General features: G+C 37.6%; 1 protein-coding gene across 14 annotated transcripts in view; it reads right to left on the bottom strand.

Moving 5' to 3' along the window:
* Positions 1-8,299: 8,299 nt before the first annotated feature.
* Positions 8,300-24,733, bottom strand: part of ZNF385B (zinc finger protein 385B) — a 391,044-nt gene continuing 374,610 nt past the window's right edge. For 11 of the 14 annotated variants that reach the window (XM_067741341.1, XM_067741346.1, XM_067741342.1 and 8 more), the window contains 5 exons: positions 12,882-13,127; positions 11,930-12,108; positions 11,251-11,352; positions 9,996-10,052; positions 8,300-9,823 (listed from right to left, as the gene is read on the bottom strand). In XM_067741341.1, coding sequence (XP_067597442.1) covers positions 9,605-9,823; positions 9,996-10,052; positions 11,251-11,352; positions 11,930-12,108; positions 12,882-13,127 — 803 coding nt within the window. In that variant the 3' untranslated portion in view covers positions 8,300-9,604. The remainder of the gene's footprint in view (positions 9,824-9,995; positions 10,053-11,250; positions 11,353-11,929; positions 12,109-12,881; positions 13,128-24,733) is intronic. The other 3 variants (XM_067741343.1, XM_067741344.1, XM_067741347.1) reach the window with 2 other exon arrangements.

Raw genomic sequence — 24,733 nt, 5'->3', positions numbered from 1 at the left:
GTGATTCTTCTACATATGAGCCTTTGAGAATCCGTGATCCAGATTGTACTTTGCACCTCAGTGAAGACAGCAGTCAGTTCAAGTTTTTTGCCTAGAGACAAAGCAAAGCAACCACCCTATTTCAAAAGCCCTGCTTTCTGGCTTGAGACAGTGCTGCTTTTCCACTCTTGCTTGGTGTTCTGTTTCCAAGCCAATTTCAGTGCGTAACTGCTCAGTATATTGATTTAAAATGCACTCAGCCATGTTGTGAGTTGTGAGTGAGAATTAAAGCCAGCCTTTTGTTTTAAAGAAGGTGTGAACTTGACCACCAGTTATCTGTAATGACAATGCATCTCAAGAGAGCCTCCTATCACCAGGAGCTACAAGGAAGAATCTACTGATCTTTATCTTAGAAAGCCAGAAATCAAAGTGCAAAGTGTTTCTTCACTTCACGGTTTTCCTATTTATCATGCAAGCTTCGATTTTAATATTTAGTCCCATACATGTCATGAGTTTATATGTAGTGGAAAGTGAAAAGGTTTTGGCATCCAAATAATGAATTCTCTTAGGGGAAGTGTCTGCATGGGATTTCAGTCCTTGATGGGAAGGAGAGTTTGTGTTTTGTATTATCATTTTATCATTTGAAACTTCTGGGCTTTGTAGGTTAAATGCTGTCAGCTGCTCTTCAAGGAAATTACTAGCTCTTCATTCTTAGTTCTTACATAGTCTATGCTCTTTATGCATTTGATTCTTCCCCACTGCCTAAAGTGCAGGGAATGAAACATCAGACGATATGCCTAAGATGGTCGCCATCTCAGAGAAGGAAAAAGGAGGCTGTCTTTTCTTTCAGTTGGTGGCCTATTGACCAAATTATGTATTTTATAATAAAAATGCACTTCCAGTCAACAGTGAAAGGCAGATGCATTTTGATCTTTTTTTTAAAAAAAAAATTTATCTATTTATTTGGTTGCGCTAGGTCTTAGTTGCGGCAGGTGGGCTCCTTAGTTGTGGCATGCATGTGGGATCTAGTTCCCTGACCAGGGATCAAACTGGGGCTCCCTGCATTGGGAGCACAGAGTTTTAACCACTGAACCACCAGAGAAGTCCCTGTTTTGATCTTATAATAATGTCATTACTAGAATAAATAGGCAAAATTTCTACTAAAAACAATGGAGTCATATGAATCTAGGCACTGGTTATGCAATTGCCATAGAATTGGTGTTTAGTAATAAAAGACACACAATTGGTTGAACAATAGAAGAACCCAGAACATAGGAGATAGGTGGGAAGAATCCATGTGAGAGGCATGGAGAATCATAGATCTCAAGATGGTATTTACATTCTTTAAATAATTGGGTGTTTCCTTTTTCAAAGTAATCTTATTACAATTTCTCAACATGTCAGGAAAATAGTTTTTCTCAAGGCAGAAAAAAATCTGAAGTAACAGTAAAACTCTCTCCTTGCTTTTTATTTCTATAATTAATTACTTTTAATTGACATTTATTATGCATTTATTTTCCAATTATAATTTCTTGGAGTCTTTTAAAATTGCATCTCTGTCATTATATAGTGGTGGAAGTCATCTGTTTTGGTTATAACAGGACAACTGATTATATTAACATGATTCTGAAACAGCAACATGTGTTCCTTGTAAAAAATTCAAACTATACCAAAAATTAAGAATAAAATGTAAAGCCATATGAAAATGTACAACTCTGGGGTAACTCCTATCAGTCTGGATTACCACTTTTATCAGACATTTCTCCATGTATATTTACAAACATACAGATACAGTTTTAAACTTTAATACAAATGTGATCATACTCAACATGTATGTTCTGTAACCTTTTATTTCCCCCACTAGGACACATATCATGGACATTTTTTCATAATTACACAATTACAGAATTACATCATCAGTTTTTAATGGTTTTGCTGTTTCCTACTGTGCAAATTCCATAATTTACTCATCCCTATGAATGAACATTTTTTTCACTATTTTGAAACATACTTCCAGACTCACAGCACCACTGTATACATACCATGTGGCTGAGAAAAGAATTTCAGTGCCATTAAGAATTCTGCATCACATCAAAACCACAATGAGGTATCACCTCCCACCGGTCAGAATGACCATCATCAAAAAGTCTACAAACAATAAATGCTGGAGAGGGTGTGGAGAAAAGGGAACCCTCTTGCACTGTTGGAGGGAATGTAAATTGATACAGCCACTATGGAGAACAGTATGGAGGGTCCTTAAAAAACTAAAAGTAGAACTACCATACAACCCAGCAATCCCACTACTGGGCATATTCCCTGAGAAAACCATAAATCAAAAAGAGTCATGTACCACAATGTTCATTGCAGCACTATTTACAATAGCCAGGTCATGGAAGCAACCTAAGTGTCCACTGACAGATGAATAGATAAAGAAGATGTGGCAAATATATACAATGGAATATTACTCAGCCATAAAAAGAAACAAAACTGAGTTATTTGCAGTGAGGTTTATGGACCTAGTGTCTGTCATACAGAGCGAAGTAAGTCAGAAAGAGAAAAACAAATACCATATGCTAACACATATATATGGAATCTAAAAAAAAAAATGGTTCTGATGAACCTAGGGCCAGGACAGGAATAAAGACACAGACGTAGAGAATGGAGTTGAGGACATGGGGAGGGGGAAGGGGAAGCTGGGACGAAGTGAGAGAGTAACATTCACATATATGCACTACCAAATGTAAAATAGATAGCTAGTGGGAAGCAGCTGCATAGCACAGGGAGATCAGCTCTGTGCTTTGCGATCATCTAGAGGGATGGGATAGGGAAGGTGGGAGGGAGGGGATATGGGGATATATGTATAGCTGATTCACTTTGTTATACATCAGAAACTAACACAACATTGTAAAGCAATTATACTCCAATAAAGATGTCAAAAAAAAATTTCTGCATCAGATCTAGATGTAAGCCTTAACCAAAAGTTACAAAAACATTAAGCACTATGACACGCTTTCTTTTTAGCTGTTTTTAATAGTCTTCTCTTTTCACCTTTGATAAATAAGCTTGTAAAATTGTGACTGAACCAGCTTTAAACTGTCATTATCCCATTGTTTTTTTTATCTGAGTGAAATTATTGAGGCAGATATTTTGAGGAGATGAGGAAGGCTGGTATCTTTCAGAGTGCAAAGTGATTTTGGAACGTAAAGAATTTCTTTGGGTTGAGTTCCATTGAACTTTGTCACTTACCTGTGTTCCTGAACTATGAAACTATGAACTATGAATATCTGGACTAAGGAATAGTTTCTCTTGATAAATAAACAATTAACAAATACTGTGGACACTAAAAAACAAATCTTTTTAAATTTACATGGTTAACGTCTTTGGATAAAGTCTTGGATGTAAAATTCCTGGGCCAAAGGTTATGGATAATTGATATAATGATATATATAATTCCAGAAAAGTCAAAGCAATTTTTATTACTACCAACAGTGTATGAATGTGTCTATTTCCCCACTCTCACAGATATAAAGTTTAGAGAATTTTTATGCTAGATCAGAAAATGTTGATTTCATTTGTATTACTTTAGTGATGACAAACATCTTTTCACATTTATCAAGCACTGGTGTATATTTTGTCTTTTCTGGATTGCCTTTTTGCCTGTTTGCTATTAGATTGTTTTTCTTCTCTGAAAGAGTTCCTTCACCCCATTTTATGATTTCTCTGTATAATAAAGATATGATGAAACTGTATGTCACATGGATTGTAAGTATTTTTCTTAGTTTGTCTTGTATGTTTAAATCCTCTTTATATTATCTTTTAATTTTTTAAAATCAGAAAGAAGTTTATTTTTTATAATGGTAGTAATTTTTTTACAACATAAAGAAGTTTTTCATTTTATACAACTTGAAATTCTGTTTTTGTTATATGGAATACAAGATTTATAAAATTCAAACAACTCTGTGATATGCAAACATTTTGCATTTACTTCTATTATCATAGTAGTATTTCTATTTGCATTATACCCTTTTGAATAGAAACATCAGCTTACAATGAATGAATTTGCAATTTCTTCTCCGTTACAGATGTATTTTTCTCTGAGGCTAGGTTAACACTAAAGACTCAAAGTTGGCTAATTTGAGAAATCTTACCTAAAATTTAGAAATTTAAAATGAGAAAAATTAATTTCACTTATCCACTTACTACGAAAATTTGTGTAGCAAACTGTAATTTACAGAAACATTTTTATGTGTTTAGTTTTATTTGCTTCTCAGAACCACCCTGTGAGTTGGGTACCATTATATCTGTTTTATATATGTGAAATACTGAGGTGCTGGGAAAATTACGTAACATCATTTTCTGACATAAAATCACAGAACTAATGAGCGTATGAAATGACCAGGGTTTCAATTCAGGTCTTTTGAGTGCACAGCATGTATTATTCTTTTTAATTCACCTCTATCCTAACTTTACATTTCCCCTGTAATAAAAAATGAAAAACAGGTGCTTAATGACAAGCCTGTCCAAGCCTCTGTAGATAAGTGACTTCTTTAAAATGAATAATGTGACATAAAGTTATTTTCATTGCATCCACAGAAGGGATTGATCTGACAACCTGAGGTTTGATACAGTTTGAGCACTTAGTGAGGACTAGAAGGACACATTCTATTGTCATTCTGGCTTTAGAAATTTTAGCCAAAGAAATCAGGGCAGTTCCTGACAGTCACTCTCCATTGCTGCTGAGAACCTGCACCATGTCCCTTTTGAATTCTCCCGTGGAACTAATTACTTGGAGGAAGGAAGGAGGGAAAGCTGAGCATCCCCTGTGGACTTTTTTCTTTCAATACACAGCTTCTCCTCAACCTACCAAGGTACCAGAAACTGGTATTTTCTCGGAGAGGCCATGCCACCTCTGATATTAATTGAGGGCCATCATATTAACAAAACAAAGACCTGATGGAAGGAAAACTACAAAGAGAGACCAGAATCCACACAGCAGACCTAGAGCAGTGAAATGAAATCCTTCCGCCTGTTAACTGTAGATGCTTGTGCTTACCGAGGGTGTATGTCTTGATGCTGACTTAATCTTTATCTATTGAAGAGTTCCTGGGGTCTTCCCGGGCTTCCCGGGGGCTTCCCTGGTGGCGCAGTGGTTGAGAGTCCGCCTACCGATGCAGGGGACACGGGTTCATGTCCCGGTCCGGGAGGATCCCACATGCCGCGGAGCGGCTGGGCCCGTGAGCCATGGCCGCTGAGCCTGCGCATCCGGAGCCTGTGCTCCGCAACGGGAGAGGACACAACTGTGAGAGGCCCGCGTACCGCAAAAACAAACAAACAAACAAAAAAAGAGTTCCTGGGGGCTTTCCTGGTGGCGCAGTGGTTGAGAGTCCGCCTTCCAATGCAGGGGACGCGGGTTCGTGCCCCGGTTCCGGGAAGTTCCCACATGCCGCGGAACGGCTGGGCCCGTGAGCCATGGCCGCTGAGCCTGCGCGTTTGGAGCCTGTGCTCCGCGGCGGGAGAGGCCACAGCAGTGAGAGGCCCGCGTACCACAAAAAGAAAAAAGAAAAGAAAAGAGTTCCTGGTCGTCTCCCCCGTCTTGCTATGATCCCTCTCTCCGATGACACCCCAGGCAGTGGGCGCACCCATTCCTCAAAACATCCCCAAATTCATTCTCCTCAGTGAATCTCTTTAGACTTCCAAAGGGAGACTTAGCACAGTAGGATTTTCACCTGATATTCTTTCAGCTCTTTCTCCTTTTTTTTTTTTTTTCCAATGAGAATCCTTTGGTTCTCTTTCTTAGCTACATTAACTGTAGTGTAATTTTCCTTAAAGCATTTTCTGGGAGAAAAATTCTACACAACCACAACGATTCCTGCTCCAGAAAATAAGAATTCCCTTAGGGCAGATAAGAAACAAATCAAGGGTGATATATTTGGTGCATAATACAAATGAAAAATTTGGTGGTTTTTTTTGCTTTCACAATCCTTTAATCTTGTTAAACAGGTAAAAGTTAGAGGCATCTGCAGCTGCATATTCCCGGGTCCTGGTCCTATCCAATGTCAATATATCATTGACATTTACTTTTGAAATTTCCTTCCTCTGCCTATTTGTGAGTGCATTTCACGTGTGCCTTTAAAAAACTCATTATTTAGCTTTTAATACCCAGGAGGTCACTTCTCTCCTGAAGAATTATGGTACTTGAGAAGAACAGGAATGCTCCTGGGACAAGGTTGCCAGATTTAGCAGAGAAAAATACAAGCTGTCCACTTAAATTTGAATTTCAGATAGACAACAAATATTGTTTTGGTATCCATATGTCCTAGATATAGCATACTTATTTATGGAACATATTAATCTATATGCAATATCATAATAAAAATTATGAAAATATTGTACTAAAAATTATTATTTATCTGAAATCAAAATTTAACTAGGTGTTTTATATTTTATCTGGCAATCCTACGTGAGACCAGTTTTCAGATTCTACAGAGACCAGAGCTGGACTATTTCAGAGTAAGCAGCACATGTTTTAACTTTCTGAATAAGTTGGGGCGGGGGGCGGCAGGGGTAGAATGTTAGTCATTTCCTACTACAAATGGCATAGGAAGGGGTATTAGTTCAAATATATATACATCCCCTCAGACCCACTCTGCCACCTCAGAATCAGGGTGGATAAGATATAGCTGTTTGAGAGTGTTTTATAAATCATTGCTTGAAGCTATTGATGGCTTCTTTTGGAGGCATGCATTTTAATTAATTGTTATTCTTTTGTACTTCCTCCCTGAGGTGATTTTTAAAAACTTAAACTCTATAATAATCAGTAAATTCCTAGGTCTATTTATATGTTGATATTTTAAATTTTTTGAGGATTGTAGAAAGATTTAATGAGATATAAAATGATACAAGAGAAATAAAATATAATTGTCAATGGTGTCTATAAAAAAAAAGCTTCTCCAAAGAGTTAAACTAAAACACAGTTCCTTCAGAGTATGTCTGAAGGTCCAACCAAGGTTTAATGTAACAAGTGGTCAGAGTTCAAAAGAGTCATATTTAAAAAACCCCTCAAATTCTGAATGTCAAACTGGAAGCTTAATAGACTCTAAAACTAATTATAAGCTTAGAATATTGAGGTCAACAGTTTTCAAACAGTCGGATTAACTCTTTGATAGAGGAAGTCTGTTCCCATGTATCACAGCTGTGCAGCCATCCACTGGCCTTAATTTTTTAGAAATGAGAATTTAGGTCCTACTCCCACCCCAATTCTTCTTAACCTAAAAAAGAAGGGGAATCTATAATGGCTACAAAGCTATTAACACTCCCCTTAAAATTCTATAACAGAGCAGTACATTAAAGATGGCCATACATTCTTTGCTCTTGTTCACATTGAAAAGTGATTAATCAACTTCCGTTTGAATCTGGACTGGTCTTGGTGACTTGCTTTATCAATAGAATGCAGCATACGTGACATGCTGGGAGTTTCGAGACAGTTTTATAGGAAGCCTTTTCACTTCCACCCAGAACCTCTTCAAATGCTCTCGCTGGGCACCCTGAGTTTCTATGTAACTACCTGAGACCACTTAGCTAGGGAGACCACCCAAAGGCCCTCTGATAGACTGTTCCAGTAGGATCCAGCCTCCCAGCCCCTCCATCCAGGCAGACATATGAGCAAAGCTATTTTGGCTTCCACACCAGCCCACCCACCAGATGAATATGATCCAGGGATCTCCTAACGAGGACTTGGGGAACAGAACAGCCCAGCCAAGCCTTGCTGGAATTCCTGACCCCTGAAATTGTCACATAATAAAATGGTTTTATTTTAAGCCACTATGTATTAGAGTAGTCCATGAAGCAGAAAACCAGAAAAAACAGTGACATATTGCTCTTTACACTTAAAAACAGAATGAAGTGGAAGAAAAGAAGGGTTGGCTGATTAGAGAAGGTCAGAGAGGAGCAGTGGAATCAAATCCTCTAAAAGGAGATCATTATTGCATTGGACACAAATAAAAGATGAGTTAGGAATTTAGAAGACTCACAGAGTGTTTAAAAATTGTGTCACAAGTTTTGGTAGACCGCTACTGTGATTTTGGGCCACACTCACAACTTTGGTTCAACTTCTTAGAGATTCAGAGAAAACAGCAGTAAAGTCTTGCTTCATGCAGATGCTGTGAACAGTAATGAATAAACATGACAAATAAATATGCTGCAAATAAGAACTGAAAATGCTAAATATGTAAGAAGCAATCTTTGCACCTACTGAAAAGCCTTCAGATGATTTCAAATTGGAGGTGTCTCAAGAGAAAATAACTTTGAAAATACAAACAGATTTTTATTTTTTGTACTTTTATTGAAAAGGTACATTTAAAAAAATACACAGACATTTTACCATTTACAGACTGCAGATATAGATGCTCTAAAAGAGTTCACTCTATTTTGCTGTCTTATACCTCTTGCCCCTGATATGACAAACATTCCAGTCCTGTTGATATCAGCTTAGAAACGGGGGCATGGGAGCATGACCTGCAACAGATTCAGTGAACAGAAAGACAGATTGTTCAATTATAAATTTTTTTTATCTTCTGTACATTATTGCATTAGGGAGCCACAAAATTATGTAGCATCATTACAAATGAAAACACGTTAAAAATGAAGAAGATAATGATGTAGAAATACATGGATTCATTGTCTTCTTGCTGAACGCACAAGAGGTGCAAAAATGTGCAATTTAGGAAGCTCTTTTTCTGTTTTATACATTTGCTTAGCAACTCAAACTGGTGAGGAAGCTACAAAATAAGTTAAACAAAAATAGCAGACAGGTAGTAATTAGAGCTATGTTATATGGCTTTCTATTTCGTTTAAATATCACCAAATAAAATGTAAAATAAAGAAAATACGTTATCTTTTGCTCTCTTAAAGAGAAAATTCAAAGCTACTTTGCTTCCTAACATTTACACAGCAACTAAAAATGTTTAATTCAGACAAGAGATACAGATCTAGTACTACACAGGATACAACAGTACTTGGGTCTAAAACAGTACACAATCCCTGTCAACAATAGTACACCAAAAAGAAAACGCTGTGATCCGTTGGTAAGATGGTATCCACAAGTAAGCACTTGTGTTCATCTATTTTTGTTCCACACTAGAATGTGCTCAGTTGGATTCCAGGATTATTTACAGACGTGTGAGGAAGACCCTAGTTTTCAAGTCTGTCAGGAAGATATTCCATATTGTTTCTAAGCCAGATCACACCCACAGAAAAATAGTCAGAAAATGATATATATGTGTATATATATATATGTATATATATATATGTATATATATATATATATTTCTGACCAATACATTTGCAAGAAACTAAATATCTCAGATACACAAATTGTATGGGGTAGGGCAGGGGGAGGGACTAGGGAGATAAAGCTTCTGCTTGCTCAGATTCTGAAATTATAGGAGCGGCCCCAAAAAACACTCTTGAATCTAGCGACTTACTCTTTGGAGTTGGGGCTCAGGTGGTACCCTGCATTTTGCAGTTGGGAGGGTCACTGCAACACCAAATGCTCAAACTGCTGAATCCTTTTGGCTTTCCTGCTCTACTTTCCTACTGGCCTCAACCGTCTGGGGGCTTGCAGACATTAGTACGGGGCGAAGAGGATGGAGGCGGGAGTGGCGCGGATGGGGCCGTGGCCGGGCCTCAGCAGAGCAGGAGGGATGGCTGGAGCCTGGAAGAGCGAGGCCGACGGCCGGGGTGGCAGTGACAGCGCGGAGGACACTGCCGCCGCCGCTGCCAGGGGCGAGGACAGGAAGGCCGGGGCCAAAGGCTTCATCATATCCTTCTGGAATGCAAGTTTTGCCTAATAGAGGGAGAAAACCAGGAGTGGGGTGGGGAGATTGTTTTGAATAACAGCAGCACAGATATTTTCATAAGTAAAAGAGCGACATTCAGAAGTCAAAATGTAAAAATCTTAACTCTCAGAAGTCAAGACATGATTATTTTCACGCTGGTTTCAAAGGTTCTTGGCATACCTTTTCTTTGATTTGTTTCCATTTCAACTCTTTTCTGGTGGTCCTTGCCCCTGGGCACTAGGACAGAGGAAAGCCTCTCTGAATAGATACTGAAAGTATTTTATGCTGCTGCTCACAAGGAAAAAACAAACACACCCAGGTTTCCTGCTTAGATTATGGAGCTCAATTCAAACTAATGACTTGTTTTAAAACACAAAGAGGCTTTTTGGAGAATATGCATTACCCTTTACTTCACCTCTTAAAAAGCCGCACTGGGTTAGGTAACTGGAGTTTGGGACCTTGGGGACCCATGAACAGTCATGAAAACAAAGTCAGTTTACACCTCTCTGGCCACTTAAAAAGTATTACTTGAAAAACTGCAGCTGACTCAAATTTGTCATTGGCAATGATTGTAAATGGGCTAGAAACTTTCTCTATTTAAAAGGAATCCCAAGGTGGAATCTTCCTGTGAAGTAAGAAATCAATCCTTAATCCCTCTCTTTTGCAATCAGGAGTTTTGCAAGCTGGATTTGCTTAATGCGTAAAATGCCTGCATGCAGCATCGACTGAGCTTTGGAAAAACTGGAGGTAATGTCAGTATCGCCTTCAGCTGGCCAATCCCAGCTTTCAACCTCAGCAGAACACCACGCTGGGCTGAGTCCCAGGGAGACTAGGAAATCCATCCATCTGGGTATTTATATGACATCTATTGGTGGAGGCCCTTAATGTTTTTACCAAGAAACTGAAAATAGCACATTTTGAGAGCAGGTAAGACAGGCTGACTATCAACATGCCTACTAGACAGGGAAAGAGAGAGGAATACACACAGCCACTGTACTTATTGGAGAAAGAGAGAGAAAGAGGTGCGGGGAACACCCCAGAAAGGAGGAGGATATTAAATAGATGGATTTTGTGTTTGGAAAGCAATCCCTTTCCCCAGGTTTAACATGTTCCAAGATTCCTCAGGCATCATTGCCCTTGTTCCTGAGCCTTTACTTTTCTGTATATGCTGAAGAAGGGAATCTCTTGAAAAGGTCCTGGTGAAGAGTAAGGTATTAGCCCTTAAAGAGGTTCAGTTTCTTTTTTTCTAAGGAAACTTTCTTCAAGGTGTCCTCCCGCAGGGACTAAGTTCATTCTAAAGCTTCTCTCTATGAGGGCTATCTAAGTTCAAAACCCTTTCAGGACCAGTTAGACCCTAGGCCCTCCTTACCCACAGTGCCTGCCCCAGCCAGCAAGGCTGCCCCACAAAATAGACAAGTAGGCGAAGTGAACTTACTGCTAAAATGCTTGGGCTCCGCTGGAGTTTATTGTAAGGGCTGTACTTCGGCTTCAGTGGTTTCCCTGCAACTCGATCCTTATGCCTTCTGCTAGAAATGTGCTGAAAGAAGTTTGATGCATTAGCTGAATCCACATGTGAGTTTTATGCCATGTAAAATACATTTCCTAGACAGAGGTAGTTGGTTCCTCCATTCCCAGTTCTAGGTCCATGGTTCCATGGTGGTGTGGGTAAGAGCACCACACCCTCTAAGTTAAGACTTGCTCCCCACTCTATTGTAACACCTCTCTCCCTTTCCTTTCTCTATAGAACTCCTCTGACTTTGCCTGGTATTATCACCGTGACTGATGAATCTGTCTCCCTAAGCAGATTTTGGGTCCTTGGAAGACAGGCTGAACATTTACTATCTTAGAAGTTCCTGCTCGACTGTAAGCTCCAGGTGACTGCTGTGCTCATTGGTCTCTAACACCAAGCCTAGAGTCTGACATATAGTAATAGTAGGTGCACAGATATTTGGTACTTTTTCTTCCACATAGCACCTGTATGTTGTATACCACAGGCATCCTATAAAGTTAGGAAATTTAACTGTGAGCAAAGTGAGAACCATTATATAGATTAGGAGATACACAGTCAAAGGGTGACCCCAAGCGACACTGACTACTAGTTCAGGATACATTACCTGTTTGAGCTGAATTTCTGAATTCACGTGAACATCACAGATTTCACAATGAAATGTCTTGTTCTGTAGTCCTGACCCCTTACTGCCATTCTGCATCTTTAATCTTGATCCAGGTCTAGGATAGGACTTAATTGGACCAGCCCCATTACGAGCTTCAACCATGGTCTTGTGTTTAGATCCTAAGACAGAAAGAAACACATATTAAATAGCTATTTACGAACTATATGAAGCTCTTGAAAAGTTTATCTTCAGGCTGAACTTCCCAAGACTTTTTTAATGATGGTTTTAATGCTGATTATAGATTTAACACATTTTCACTGTAAAAAAATGGGAATCCATGAGTATATAATAAAGAAAATATAGAGAAGCATAAGAAAACAAACATTACCTCTGTTTTCACCACCCAGAGATAACCACTGTTATCCTTTTAGCTTCTTTTTTTGGTATACTGAAAAGTGTATTTTCAAAATTGGGATCACGCTAATTAAATATCCCAAAAATTTCACATATCAAATCATATACATATTTTCTTATAATTACACTTTAATGGCTGAGTAATATATTCTATCATATTGAGACTATAATTTGCTCAACATTTCCCTACTGAGGAAATATGAGGTTGTTTCCATTTTTTTCTCTTAGAAGTGTGTTGCAGTGAACATTGTGCATAGATATTTGTCTTCATTTCTGTCACTTCATCATAATGAGTTTTGGGAAGTACTAGATGCTTTTGAGAAAATAAAGAACAGAACAAGTTTTATCCCCAACCTACTTTTGCCTTGCTGTTTCTAAAGTTGTTATATCATACATTTCTTAAAATCACTCCTTTGAATCAAAAAAGTAGAGAAGACTGAAGAAACCTAATGTTTGAACAACAAAAGATAAGGTATTCTGATGAGAAAAGGTGAATCTTGTTATAAACATTATTTAAATTTAAACGATAGATGCTAACCTGTGTTGTGTGCCTCTAGCTGTGACAGGGAGTTCACAGCCACTTTGCATAGTGAACAATAAAGTAATTTTTTGGCTTTTTCTTCTTCTGATTCAGAAACAGTACCAGGAGCTCCATTTGTGCTCTTGGAGGGAGAAGTGGCTGCTCCGGGTGGCAGGGGTGTTGTACCAGGTTTGAGGAGAAATGAGCCACCTTCAGAGCTTGATGCCTGACTGGAACTGCTGACTTTCAACTTCCCTTTATCTTCTAAGAGAGACACAGAGAGAGAATGTTAAGGCCTCATATACCATACAGACACAGACAAATCGATGTAAAGGAATTAAAAATAGAAATCTGATTTCTAGGTGTAGTGTTTTTTTTAATTTTTATTTTATATTGGAGTATAGTTGATTTATCAATACAGTGTTGTGTTAGTTTCAGGTGTATAGCAAAGTGATTCAGTTATACATATACATGTATCCATTCTTTTTCAGATTCTTTTCCCATATAGGTTATTACTGAATATTGAGTAGAGTTCCCTGTGCTCTACAGTAGGTCCTTGTTGGTTATCTATTTTATATGTAGTAGTGTGTATATGTTAATCCCAACCTCCTAATATATCTCTCCCTGACCCCCCTTTCCCCTTTGGTAACCATGAGTTTGTTTTCTATGTGTAGCATTTTTTTCCAGCGCAGATTTTAGTTCATTGAGCTTGATTGAAAAAGAACTCCATGGCATCGGTTTCTGTATCAGGTCACCCCAAGATCATGATGACTCACGAAAAATGACTTTGTTCTCCCACTTGCAGCAGGTAACTTTCTGTCTGATATCCCTGAGTTGTAAATTATGTGCCTTTAATAGATAGGGAAACCAGCTACCTTCCAATCTGATTAAATGATATGATGGTAACATGAAATAAGACATGTAATGGTAGGTTTCATTTGACTACTCATATTTTAATTATGACATGAACATAAAGTTAAAATTCAATTTTACACCAGGTTAAATTTTAACCTTCAGGTGTAGGGCAGAGGCGAGGGAAGAAACATGGTTAATTTTGGTTATGATTAGTTAAGTTTTTGCTGCTCTTTGAATGGCAATACGATTTATCCAAAATACAAGATTTAAAGATTCCATTCATTATACTTATTAATTACTGCCAGTCTGAATCATAAGTTTTAAATAATGACATTAACCACAAGCACAATATGAGGATTAGCCAAATCATTTACAGACATCTTGGCATTTTGATCATGTAGCTACTAAATGTTTATAATCCTTGAGGCCCATGTGCAGGCTCTAAGAGGGGTCACGGTGACTTTAACAGAATCTAACACTTCACGGTTCACCTGCTATTCAAGACAGGCTCTGTTCAGTGGCTCCTTTGGGAAAGAAGCTGGAACTTCTAGGGCAACTGCAAAATCCATCACAAGTTTAATCCTAGTAGAGCCTTGCTCTTAGAAAATGTCTGTAGGTATGCTGATAAACTCTCATTAAGACAGAAAGGGGGAGCTTCCCTGGTGGCACAGTGGTTGAGAGTCCGCCTGCCGATGCAGGGGACACGGGTTCGTGCCCCGGTCCGGGAAGATCCCACATGCCGCGGAGCGGCTGGGCCCGTGAGCCATGGCCGCTGAGCCTGCGCGTCCGGAGCCTGTGCTCTGCAACAGGAGAGGCCACAACAGTGAGAGGCCCGCGTACCGCAAAAAAAAAAAAAAAAAAAAAAAAAAAGACAGAAAGGGGTACTTCCCTGGTGGCAAAGTGGTGAAGAATCTGCCTGCCAGTGCAGGGTACACAGGTTCACTCACTGGTCTGGGAAGATCCCACATGCCGCAGAGCAACTAAGCCCGTGTGCCACAGCTACTGAGCCTGAGTTCTAGAGCCCATGAGCCACAACTACCGAGCCCACATGCCACAACTACTGAAGCCGGCGCGCCTAGAGCCCATGCTCTGCGACAAGAGAAGCCACCGCAATGAGAAGCCCGCGCACCGCACCGAAGAGTAGCCCCTGCTCACCACAACTAGAGAAAGCCCACGTGCAGTAATGAAGACCCAATGCAGCCAAAAATAATAAATTAATTAATTAAAAGAAGAAAAAAAAAGAGAGAAAGGGAATTAAAACTGAAAATTTGTTTGTTAATTGCCCTAGCTAATTTGGAACCATGTACCATGGACCTGGATGACCAAGAGGGAAGGAATGACGAGGGAAACAGCAGTGAGGTTCTGTGTGTCTCTTCTCTATGTGGGGCAAACCAACGCTTTCACACACATCAAAAGTGAGGGGAGATCATATTTTTACTTAATTTCAGGGATCAGCAGTTGATTTCCATCCCTTTTTCCAAGCTGGATCCATCCATGTCAAGACTGAACATAGCAGGGATACTATAGATGAATTCCAGGTCTGGGTGGTGTTTGGAATAAAGGAATATTCAGATCCCTTTTAATCCTTGGTTTTCACAATCTATATTCCTTTTCAGCAAGTTTTTTAAAACTTCAGGATGCCACAAAGTATGATGGAAAAGATCTCAGACTTTTACTAAACTGACCTCAATAGTATGAGAGAAAGAAGTAAAATCATTCTTCCTAAATGGTAGTAGTAAGTAAATTAGATTGAAGATTATTTCAGGCCTGGTACTCTCTTATCTATAAGGATCCCTCAGACTGAATCTGCAATTTTATAGAAATCACAAAGCAGCAAAATAATTCAGTAATCTTAAGATTTGCCCCTATGGAATTGCTCAGTTTTTTGTGATGGAATCTTAAGTTATTGCACAGCAAAATCCTTCCTGGCTTCAAGCATTTCATATTTTATATAAATTCGATCTGAAGAATCTGACATGTTTTAGATATTTACTCACTCAGTCTTTTACTCATATCACTATTTTAATATCCTTATGTTGATCTCTCTCTTATACTCTTATATAGAATTTTATAATTTACAAAGTGCTATCACTTACATTATCTTTTTATCTCTTACAACTTATGACTTGTGAAAAAGTTTCAAAAAACTTGTGAAAAAGATAAGGCTGACAACGATTATTCTTACCTTAAAAATGTGGAAACTGAGGCTCATCAATATTAAATAATGTCCCACAGATTAGTAAGTAGCATAAGTGAGCATGATATTTTCTCTAGATATTCACCATGTAATGTATTAATCTCCCTGCACAAAGAGAGGACTTCATATGGCATTAACATTATAAAAGGCATACATTAGTCACCTGGAGATGTGAAAAAGTTGTTGCTTTGTTTTACTATTATAGTTTAGTTTTAAAGCATATTTGCCTTAAATGAAAATACCTACACTATTCAACAATCATCTGATTCAGGTTACATTGAGATGGACAGAATTGTATCTTTTTCTCTATATCCCTATTTCTTTAAGAAAAAATACACAGATTTCCTTTTTACATCTCCTTTTCAAAAGAGGTCATTCACTCATTAACAAATGCATATTAATAATATGCTAATTGATGACAATGTGCTAGACACCGAAGAGGATAATAAATAAAGTATGTGTAGACTTTAAGAAAGTAATAGTTTAGCAGAGGAAATGGATAGTCATTCAGAGATCTCTGATTTATTACAGAAACTGGCAAGAGGCACGAGGGCATAGAATTGGAAGTAATTACTTTTGGTTAGGAAGAAAGACATTTTTCATAAAGGACGTAGCATTCTGTCTAGGTTATGAAGATGGGTTTTGAAGATCAGATTTAGATAAGTATAGAATAGGGTGAAAAGGAGTAGGAAGTGAATAGCTAGAAGTGGACACGTGAGGAAAGGCTTAGGTGTTAGAAAGCTTGGGGTTTGCTGGTGAATACCTGGTAGGTGAGGATAGAAGATGGCAACAGGTTTAATGGGAGATACTATTATAAAGATGGACTGAGTCAGAAGGCAGAGAATATTTTAAAACTGTTAAAGTAGATACTAAGGGTAGCCGGTTTCCTTTTAAAAAATATTAAGAGGTGTGGAGTGATTAAGATTTACATGATTTAACATGTAGATAAATTATGTTTTGGTTTTTATGCCCTGGATAGGTCAGAGTCTTAATCTTTGAGAATATTGGGAATGCATTTTGACTTTGGAAATGTGTAAATGGCTCCATCATATGCAGGTAATTCTGCTACTGGATTGATACTAGATAGTCAATAAGACTGATCCTAAAATCAGGAAAGTCTCTGATGCAATAATTTATTTAAATTGTGGCATTCTTTCTGGATCTGTAAACTTACAAGCATCAAAGCCTAATTTTATTATTTCTCATTTTAATTGTTTGATATTTTTATCAAAGTCCATTATATTATTTCTCTTCCCTTACTGGCATTTTTAAAGCCTTCTTATTGTGTGTATTTGAAAATTTAATTAATGTACTGTTTACTTCTGTTTCTTTTAATAAAGATGCATGTCACCTGGAACTTCTGGTTAATATGAATTCCATTTTCAAGTATTCCCTCACCTAATGAAAATCAGCAGGTCTTCTGAGAGTCTTAATTATTTCCTGATTACTCAAACACCTTTTCTAAGGTTTCATCCGACAGGATTTTGAAGCAAAATTTGCTAAGCTACATCAGAATTGCCCTTTGTAACAAATATCCATAATTTATTCATCCAAGTGAATTTAGTTCTTCAAAGTAGCCTTCTTGGGAGGTCCCACTCTGACTCACTTATTTTCCAAAGCGCTAAACATTTTGAAAAGCTCTCTTTTTGGAACTGTTTTCATATCTAGTTGATAAACCAGGTGAAGGAAGTCCATTTTCAATATTTATGTGTCACTCTTATTTTTTACTCCAAAAATTTTACTCAAATAAACCCAGCTTATTAGCTCTATTTCACTCAAATACAGCCTCAGAGCACTAATACTCTATCACAGAAGATGAAAAGAACATGCCAGGAGTCTGAAAGCAGTTTTCAGAAACTAATCCTGTTGGTAAATAGAAGAGTCATGTCCATTGATAGGTCTTAACTTTAAAAACAATTAAAATAATATTCTAACCACATCAGAGATCTTATTTTGAAGTAGAACTTTGGAAGCTATAATCAAATTTTGATTTCACTTATGAAGTTTACTCTTCACTTAATGTTATCAATATAAGAAGTCTTTTCTAATCAGGTTTCAACAGTTTACTAACAGATACATATTTTATACAATAAATTTATGCTTGATATAGAAAATAAAGTCAGACAAACATTTAAAAAAATTAAAATCACCCATGATTCTATCATCTAAAATAAAAGTCAACAAACTTTTTCTGCAAAGCACCAGATGGTAAATATAGTGGGCTTTGTATGCCATACTGTCTCTGTTTCAACTTTGTACTGAACTTTGGTATTACAGCAGGAAAGCAGCCACTTGCACATGTGATTCAATAAACTCTTTTTACAAAAAATAGGCAGCAGGCTAGATTTAGCCTGCAGGTAGTAGTTAGCCAATCCTTGACCTGGAATGATTATGTTTTGATATCTATTACTCCACACTATTTTTTAAACAACAGTATATATGAATAGACAGAAACATAATATTCTGTAACTAATATTTGTTGCTTAGCAATAAATCAAGAATATCTTTCCATGTCAATAAATGTAGATAGAATTGGATCATGATTTATAAAACCAAATGATAGTTACTTATATGGATGTACTATAATTTATTCAACAAATCTTTTGATGTTTGGGTTATTTCTGGTTTGCACTTTTACTAATGTTAAAAAGATACTGGGTGGGACTTCTATTGCCTCCATTTCATTCCCCCGTCAGACAACTTCAGGCCTTGGTGATCTGCCCCTCATACTAGGTGAGGTAGAGGAAAGGAAGGTTGGAGAGAGATGGGGCTAGGAATGGTTAGAACTCAAAGAACCTGCAACCTCAGTTTGGCATGGCCGAATGGGTTTTCTTTGGGTCAACAGGACATCTTGAAAGGTGGCCAGGCTTGAACCATGTTATTGGTACAGACACAAGAAGGCTGATGACCAGGACCCTGGCAGCAAGAGCCTGAGGAGTGGTGGGGACTGAGGAAGGATTGGAAGAACCACATGAAGACCTTACACATGGTCCTTGAGAAGCATCTGGACACCTATCATGCAGAAGCCATCAATGATTGTTCTTACGTACAACAACATTTGCCCTCCCCCCTCCCAATTACTTCTCCTATCCCTAAAAATTGGAAAGGGCAAGAATCAGAAATGATATGATGGGGAAGAAAGAAAGGGCAGGTTATGCCTCTTCCCGTGGTCCAACCTGAGCCAGGAGGAAGGGAGTGTGCAACTAGATAAGAGCCTAAAGTTTCAAATAAGACTGGACTTTCTGATATCTGACAGTGTCTTTGAGGAATGAGAAGGGAAGATTCAACAGAGTATATAGGCAATCATGTTTGTACTCTGCTGAATTCACATATATTCAATAAACCATTTATATAAACAACATTGTGTACAGACATCTCTGTATACTTGTCTGATAGTTTCCTCAGGACCTAAACTTTGAGGAGAAATTGCTGGATCAGAAAGCATGTACATTTTTGAGCTTGTGATGCACACTGCCAAATTGCCCTCCAGATGGTTATACAAGTTAATACTCTTAGAGCTTTGTAAGAGATTGCTGGCTTCCCTGTACCTTTACCAGCCTAAACGTCCATTGTTTTTGCCAATCTGACAGATGTAATACAATATCTCACTGCCAGTTTGATTTACATTTATTTTTATACTAAACAGATTTGAATACCTTTTCATAAGATTAATGATGATTTGTGTTTCAAAGTAATTTTTTAAAAAATTCTTAATTCTAAAAGGGAACAAAACCCTTGAACTAAATGCATTTTTGGAAGTTAAAATTTTTACACTAGATAAGTAAACTTTACCATAATAACAAGCTTCCTTTTATACACAACTAATATATATACGTGTGTGTGTGTGTGTATTCTGTTCAAGTATAGTTGATTTACAATGCTGTGTTAGTTTCAGGTGTCCAGCAAAGTGATTCAGTTATACATACATATATATCTATTCCTTTTCAGATTCTTTTCCCTTATAGGTTATTACAAAATATTGAGTATAGTTCCTTGTGCTGGACAGTAGGTCCTCATTGGTTATCTATTTTACATATAGTAGTGTGTATATGTTAATCTCAAACTCCTAGTTTATCCCCCCTTTTCCCCTTTGGGAACCATTAGTTTGTTTTCTACGTCTGTATACACAACTAATACTGTTAAGTTGGTTGGAGCATGGTTCTTAGAAGCTGAATTCAGGGGCTCGATCCTTATTTCAAGAAGTTTGCTTTCGGGCTTCCCTGGTGGTGCAGTGGTTGAGAGTCCGCCTGCCGAAACAGGGGACACGGGTTCGTGCTCCGGTCTGGGAGGATCCCACATGCCGCGGAGCGGCTGGAACCGTGAGCCATGGCCGCTGGGCCTACGCGTCCGGAGCATGTGCTCCGCAACGGGAGAGGCCACAACAGTGAGAGGCGCGCAAACCGCAAAAAAAAAAAAAAAAAAAAAAAGTTTGCTTTTATGTAGAACAACAAAAAAAAGGCCAAATAGCTACTCCAGGCAGTTATATCTTCGAGTGATAGTAAAAGCAGCAATAATAATCACAAATTAATAGCTAACACTAATTGAATACTCACTATAGACCAAGCAGTATGGTAAGAACTTATATTCATTATCTCACTTATTTTTCATACACTGTAATGAGGTAGACATTTTACTATCTGTACCTTTTTATTTATTTATTTATTTATTTTTGCGGTACGCGGGGCTCTCACTGTTGCGGCCTCGCCCGTTGTGGAGCACAGGCTCCAGACACGCAGGCCCAGCGGCCATGGCTCACAGGCCCAGCCGCTCCGCGGCATGTGGGATCTTCCCAGATCGGGGCACGAACCCGTGTCCCCTGCATCGGCAGGCGGACTCTCAACGACTGCGCCACCAGGGAAGCCCTGTTTCTTTTTTATTGAGGTATAACTTATATACTGTAAGGTACATACATTTTAATGAATTCATACATATGTATACATTTGTGTAAACATAGATATAAAGAAGATATAAGATACTGATATATAAGATTTAAAGATATAGAATGTTTCTACCACCCGAGAAGACTCCATTGAACCCCCAATCAGTTGATACTCCCCCTCTTCTCAAAGATAACCACCATTCTTATTGCTATCAGTTTAGATCAGTTTTGCCTATTTTTGAACTTCATATAAATGGAATCACCCAGTATATATTATTTTATGCCTGGCTTCTTTCACACAACATTATGTCTATGAGATTCATCCATATTGTTGCACATAGAAGTTTGTATTTTTTCCTAATGGCTGGATAGTATACATTGTATGACTATGCCACAATTTATTTATCTACTTTACTATTGATGAGCATTTGAAAGGTTTCAGTTTTTGGCTATTTTGAGTAATGCTACTATAAATATTCTTATACATGTTTTTGGTAGACATAGATACTCATTTATGTTATCTATATCTATGTCTATATAGATAAATATATCTTTAGTAGATTCTGAAGAGTTTTCCAAAATGGTAGTACTGATTTATATTTCTACCAGCAATGTGTGAGAATACCAATTGTTCCACATTTGCTCTAACAAGTAGTATCAGTGTTTTCAGTCCTTTTGATTTTAGCAGTTCTGGTGGAGTTGTGGTGGTACCTTATTTTGGTTTTATTTTGTATTTCCCTAATGACTAATGATATGGAACACCTTTGCATATTTTTATAGGTTAATTGTATATCGTCTTTTTGAAGTGCTTGGTCAAATTTTTCGCCCATTTTTTAAAAAGCAGATTCTCAGCTTTTTTCTTATTGATTTATAGGAATTCTTTATATAGTCCAAACAAGAGTCCTTTGTCAGATACATGTATTACAAATCATCTCCCAGATAGTGGTATGCTTTTCTCTCTCAAAATGTATTGTAACTACAATTGTTCAAAAAGAAAAACAACCAAGGCTTGGACAGATTAAGTTACTTCCCACAGGTCATTGAATTACTAAATGGTAGAGCATGGATTCAAATACAGTCTTCTGAATCCTGAGCCAGTGCTTCTTATTGCTCTTCTGTTTTGAGGGAGTAGAGACTAAGAATGCTCAATCTCAGTGATACTTTCTTGAAGGCCTGACACTGTGGAATAAAGCTGAGTGGATGGTATTACCTTTGTATATCTTTGTTAAATGATGCCATACAAAGCATAGCACATTATAGGCAAAACTTGCTGAGAACCCGACAAATAAATGTTTTAATACAGTTTCTTTAAGGTTGCAACTTTGCATGTAACCTAGGAAAGCAAAAGACAATAGCTTTTAAAGAAGGCATTTCAAGCAAAAATTGGCTTAGGTGTTTTTTCTTCTTTGAGTTCTCACTTCTTGGTTAATGTCCCAACAAAGAAGGTCTCTGATTCTCTATGTGAAGTAAAAATTTCCTTGCATTTTTGCTTTTGATAACACATGTCTTGACTTATCAAGCTGTACAAATTACAACTACTAATAGGTATCATCTTCTGCCACTGAGAAATGGCAAAGATTTAAAAATTATAAGCGAGGGGAAGATAAGATATAGCACCTGCTTGACGGGAGTGTAAAGCAGCATAACCATTCTGAGACATATGTGAAGTTCATACCATTTCACCAAGTAAGTCCCATCTAAGAATATATCATAAGGAAATAGCCATCTATCTCTGCAACAAATTTAATAATTATTGCATACCTGTGATGTGGTATACACTATTCTAGGCTCTGAAGTTAGAGGTGAAAATATATGTGTATAATATATACCAAATCTTTGACTCAATGAAATTAATTATCTAGTGGGAAAGGCAGAAAAGTATATATGTATATTTACACATATACACATATGCTTTTGTTATATATACATTTATAAAATATATGTTAAAAATATATAAGCATGTATAAAACATGTTTATATTTTACATATTATATATAATCATATAAAATTATATATGTGTATAATATATACATATATGTATATATCATATATACATATATATGATATATGTGTGTAATACATACATATATATGTGTGTGTGTATATATGTGTGTGTATATATATATATATATAGAGAGAGAGAGAGAGAGAGAGAGAGAGAGTCTCATAGTATTAAGTGTGCTAAGAAGAAAAATAAAGCATGGCATGGTAATAGAGTCAGTTCAAGCCTGTCTAAAGAGGTAATATTTGACAGACACTTGAATGAAATAACAGGAATTCTGGGAAGAAGAGCATTCCAGGAAGAAAGCATAGCAAGTACAAAAACCTTGAAATGAAACAAGCAAGATCAAGGTGAGTGGGAAGAGGGTGAATGCAGGCTGTGCGGTGAAGAAGCTGACCAGGGCCGAGATCACATAAGGTCTGGTGAAGCATGAGAGAAATTTGGATATGATCTGTGATTTCTGAGCAGAAGAGAGAGGTGATCTGAGTCATGTTTTCATAAGATCATTTTGACTGCTATGTGGAGAAGAGCTTGTGCAAGAATAAGCACATGGAGATGAGTTTGGAGCCTAATGTAGCTGTCCACAGGGAGCCGATGGTGGCTTGGACCAGGGTGGTAGTAGAAAACTGAGCAGTACACTCAGGATATATCTGTGGGTAGAAACAACCAGACTTACTGACTGATTAGATGTGGGGTGTCAGAGAAAGAGAGGAATCAAGGATTACTACCAAAGTTTTGCCATGGACACTTGGTGAATGGTGGTGGTATCATTCACTGAGATTAGAGATAATGGTATTTAGGATGGTAACCAAACTTCCTGGTCTCTCAGCCAGGAAAACTTGGCTATGCGTAATTCCATTCCTGACTAATAAACCTCAAGCAAGTGACTTAAGTGATTGGTGCCTTCATCTGAAAATGTGCAGAATACTACCATTTTCTCCTCGGGCTCTAAGAACCAAGAAGATGGTAAAGGTGAGGCAAGGGCTTCAGGTGGATGACACAACGAAAGGTAATAGTTTGGGGGCCTAAGCTCAAGTGACTCACAGTTAATGCTAATGAGATCAAGGTCATGGGTTCTGTTCCATACTCAGGGGCTGTGGATATCTAAATCCATGTCTTTTGACTGAAAAAAAATGTGTACCAGTCTTTACAAGTAAATCACCACAACTGGACAATCTGAGCTCACACACCAGGCCCTAAAGCAATGATTATAATTTTTAATTTTTTAGGAGCAATATTATTCATTCATTTGTATATTATTTTTATCATTATGGTTTTAAAAGACATAAATTTTGAATAGAGTTTTAATATGTGTATTTTGCTTTCAGTGAAAATGCAGCAGGTTTTCCGTTTATTGTGTAGTCATCTACCATTTGTCAGAGAGTTTTCGAAAAACTATGAGCCTTGTTCACTGACACCTACCAACATCTTTCCAAGATAAGCGTTCCAGAATATCAAAGGAGTTCCAAAACGTGAGAAAAGTGCTCAGGAAACCAAGGCTACAATTTCAAGAGAATCATATTTTGTGCTTTCTGAGGTCACTGAAGGATACTGCTTGTCAGTTTTTACAATAATTTTCGTTTTTATACTTAGTATTGTACTAAAAGGATTAGGCAACAGAGACATGCTGTGAAAGGACTGCTGGTCATATTCTTTCCTTTTTTTGCAAGCACCTTATCTAGCATCTCATTATTATTTCAAAAAACAAAGCAATGCCCAGATTACTGCTCAACGCTCATTAAAGCAAGTTAGTTTACTTTGATATGGAATTCTGAAATCATTCTCTTCTGCTTTATCTTCCTACTTTCTCAGTAATGAGAAATTAATGGGTGTCAGTCAGAGGACCTACCTACCTTTTTTTAAAAAATCTACCATTATTATTATTTTTTTAGAGTCTTCGGTTGCTGCACCCGGGATCTTTCCGTTGAGGTGTGTGG

Source organism: Pseudorca crassidens, chromosome 6, assembly GCF_039906515.1.
Source record: "Pseudorca crassidens isolate mPseCra1 chromosome 6, mPseCra1.hap1, whole genome shotgun sequence".
Taxonomy (NCBI): Eukaryota; Metazoa; Chordata; class Mammalia; order Artiodactyla; family Delphinidae; genus Pseudorca; species Pseudorca crassidens.
This window is presented reverse-complemented; position numbering and strand designations above follow the sequence as displayed.